Source organism: Phalaenopsis equestris, unplaced genomic scaffold, assembly GCF_001263595.1.
Source record: "Phalaenopsis equestris unplaced genomic scaffold, ASM126359v1 Scaffold000107, whole genome shotgun sequence".
NCBI classification, from domain to species: Eukaryota; Viridiplantae; Streptophyta; class Magnoliopsida; order Asparagales; family Orchidaceae; genus Phalaenopsis; species Phalaenopsis equestris.
The window spans coordinates 4,118,506-4,122,010 of record NW_018164549.1 but is presented as its reverse complement, the minus strand read 5'-3'; the positions used below and the strand labels follow the sequence as shown (position 1 = coordinate 4,122,010).

Genomic DNA, 3,505 nt, shown 5'->3' with positions numbered 1-3,505 from the left:
ATAGCACACAATACTCATGTATTTACATGTCTTACTGCTAAAGTTTCATAATATCATATCAAAAATAGCACTAATACCACTTTTTTAAAATGAGATATAATTTTCATGCATAGGTGTAAAGCACCAAAAAGCTATGTATGTAAATATGAAAGTTTAGGTGTGAGATATATAAATACATGAGAATTGTGTGCTACATATGTAAATTTTTCAAGAAAAAAAAAAAGAAAAGGAAGAAGAAACAACACACACACTGTTGAGGCTGTGTTTTGGTGCTAGGAATTCAAGTTAAAGGAAAAAAGGTCGAAAAGCTTAAATCAACGGAATAATTGGGATTTCTTCTTAGTTAAATTGCTTCTCTTCCATCCAAACAAAACCTTAGAGAATTCAATCATTTCATATCTTACACTTTTTCCTTTGAAAGTCATCATAAGTTCCAAAGTCAGTAATAAATATCAAACTCACCATCCGTGGCCGTGTCCATACATTCCCATGTAACCCAGTCCATGGTCACGGCCATGGCCATGCCCATGGTGATGATCATGATGGTGATGTTGATCTTGATGCCTTTTTTCTTCAAAAATTTTCTGATGTGGTCCGGTACTGTATTTTCCTCGATCCGCCGAATAGATTTTGGCAATGATGACACGAAGTTTGCAATCATCTCACTTATTTCTTCAGCCGCATCTTCCTAAATTCACCAGAACAGCCAAAACAGGCAAAAATGAAGCAACTTTACAATAAATAAATACAAAATCTCATTCATAAATAAAAAAAAGAAGATTTTTATGGTAAAAACTTCAATATGGAATATGCTAAACTCTAGATGAAATAATATACTATTCATGGATAAAAAAAAAATGCTCAAGAACTCTTTTTGTCTCCACTTCTAACTCTCTATTTGTTTTCCTCATTCAATGCGTCTCTTTTTGAATCTCTCAGTTATACCGTTTTCTTGGTTTGACAAATAGGAATTAGCTAGGACATGTGGCATCAGCTAAGGTTAATGGAGGCCATCATCATCTTGAAGATTGTTATCTTGGTGAGAGAAAAAATATTAAGAATTTCTTCAGCTTATTCTTTGTTGAGTGTAGCGGTAGTAGAATTTTGGGAAAGGGCAAACGAGTATCAATTATATTTGCATAATAATTGTTCATTTTTGTTTGGTGGATCAAATCTCTATTCATAAGCTTTATTAAGCTTAATGATATAAATCTTGGCTTCTCTCTATATTGTATGATTCATTTTGAGTTTTATTATGGTTTATCATACTTTGCTCCCGAAGATGATTCTATATTAGAGTTAGCTATATATATATATATATATATATATATATATATATATATATAAAGAATGGTCATAGGCTATTATACGAGTCCCCAACCACCCTCATGCGCCTAACTATTAGATGACCGCCCTCACTACATGCAAACTGACGGGATTCAAACCCGTGACTTGAGGAGACTTACAACCTTCAAAGAGGCTGCTCTACCAATAGATCACGGCTGATATATATATGTGTGTGTGTGTGTGTGTGTGATTATTTTAGTTAGTTTTGTAAACTCGAGGACTAAATCGAACCCATGTAAATAGTAAAAGACTATTTTGGCACTTTATATATAAACAATTAATAGCAGTTCCCAAAATGAATTCAATTTATATTCACTAAACTCAATATAACACTTTATAATCCTATGAGAATGTTTAGTCCTTTAGGGAGTGTTTGGCTACAGGAAGAATCTAGCGTTCGTAGAATTTAGTAAATCCAAATTTATTAAATCTATCCCCTTGCTACCAGCAAACTTGATTCATTCATTTGCAGAAAATTCAGCAAAAAAAATATCTAAGCCTCACAATTTGGGGCCAAAATGTCACACTGCACATTAAAATCCAGTGTCGGTTTGCAAATAGAGAAATCCAAAACAACTGAATCTTAAAGGGTAGCTGCAGAAATAACTCACCTGAGGCCATCGACCACCAGAGTGGAAAAGGAACTTTGCACGAAGAATTGATGCATCAATTCTCCGACCTTCATCAATCCACTGATCAGACAGCGTATTGGACCACAACAGTTGGACGGGCAACCCTTTTACCTCCTCAGAATTGATCCATTCACCCACATCAAGACTATGATTCAGAGCTCTCCAGATCGCTAATGCCGCACTTCTGCGATTTTTCCTTTTCAACACAAGCCTGTAAGCCTCCGAGTCCACTATATCGATGGATCTAGCGCAACATAATCTAAGCAATCCAGCAAACAGAGTCTTCGAACCCAGAAGAAGATGACCCAGAACCGGTAATCTTAATAGGGGAGATGGAAATGCTGCAGACATAGGGGAAGAATCTATAAGCGTCAGACTGCTCACTAATCCCGCGTTTGCCGAGACCCAATTCGTTCCGGCGATTAATGCCGAATCGTGGAGCACGAGATGTACAGGTGCCAGAGCCATTGAATCAATCACCTGCCCTAAAATCGCACCCATCATCTCAGATCCATACTCCGATTCCTTCCTGGAGGAAACCATAGCCGGCCTTTCACGGATCTCGCCGGTCTCGATTAACTGATCGAAACCCCAGAAGAAGCCTTTCTCCTTAATCTCTGCAAATATGTTCCAGATCCATCCTAACGGATCTCCCCGTTTAGCATTATTAACCAAGCTCAACTCGTCGGAGAAACTGGAGCCCGGCACATCAATGGCAACCGTCCGGAGCCCGCCGGCGGCGAGCGAGTGGAGGACCCGTCGGAAGGAGTAGGAACTGCAGCCTAGCCCGTGAACCAGAAGCACAGTTTCGGCATCCTTCTTTCCAAGCTCCACAGCAAAGACCTGCATCGGCTCGCCGCCACCGATCGGATTGACCTTGATAAGCTTCCCTGCTGAGTAATGACTACGGAGGCCATCCGGGAGTGTAAGGAACCAGGATAGATCGTCCTTACGCTCGATCCGAGGGAGAGAAATGAACAGCAGAGTAATGAGAGATACGGCTACGGTGAAGTAAAACCAAAAGGCAAAGACCGTCGCAGGGCCGCCTGAGCTCGACGGTTTCGATGTTGAAGCGGCCTTGCTGGATTCTCCGGTGAGTTCAGGAGCTATTTCGCCGCCTTCTCGCTTCTTCTCAGTTTCCGCCATGGATGAAGTACACCGACGCTCGACGACGACTGCCACTTAAATGGTGTAGCGGGCTGTGTAGCACCGTGATGGGCATTATTAGTCGGAACAAAAGTAAATATATTCTATTTAAATAGTGGGGATTTTTCATACATACCATATAATTCTAATGTATTTACATACCTAGACCTAAATGGCTTTATCTTTAAATTCAGTTTGGACTTTTTATCGAAAAAATTGATTTATTGATTTAGAATTTTAATTTGTCTATGAATCACGCTCCAAGGTTTAGAGTGTAAGAAAGAAGAAAGAGACCAAAAAAGAAATGATCAATAAAACATTTTGTCTGTGAGCCCTTTTTTATAAATGATCTTCTTATTTATAGAGGAAAAGGTACAATA

General features: G+C 39.1%; 1 protein-coding gene across 1 annotated transcript; it reads right to left on the bottom strand.

Moving 5' to 3' along the window:
• Positions 1–251: 251 nt before the first annotated feature.
• Positions 252–3,240, bottom strand: LOC110020752 (protein AUXIN RESPONSE 4). Its single transcript, XM_020718958.1, has 2 exons — positions 1,959–3,240; positions 252–688 (listed from the first exon to the last, which is right to left on the bottom strand). Exons 1-2 carry the CDS (start codon positions 3,123–3,125, stop codon positions 440–442), a joined length of 1,416 nt encoding a protein of 471 aa, XP_020574617.1. The 5' UTR covers positions 3,126–3,240; the 3' UTR covers positions 252–439.
• Positions 3,241–3,505: the final 265 nt, after the last annotated feature.

What these genes read in the sequence shown, in the direction of transcription:
- LOC110020752 (XM_020718958.1), bottom strand. Translation starts at nt 3,125, where the DNA reads ATGGCGGAAACTGAGAAGAAGCGAGAAGGCGGCGAAATAGCTCCTGAA. An exon ending in CTGGTGGTCGATGGCCTCAG is followed by an intron (nt 689 to 1,958) that starts GTGAGTTATTTC and finishes TGGTGAATTTAG; the next exon opens with GAAGATGCGGCTGAAGAAAT.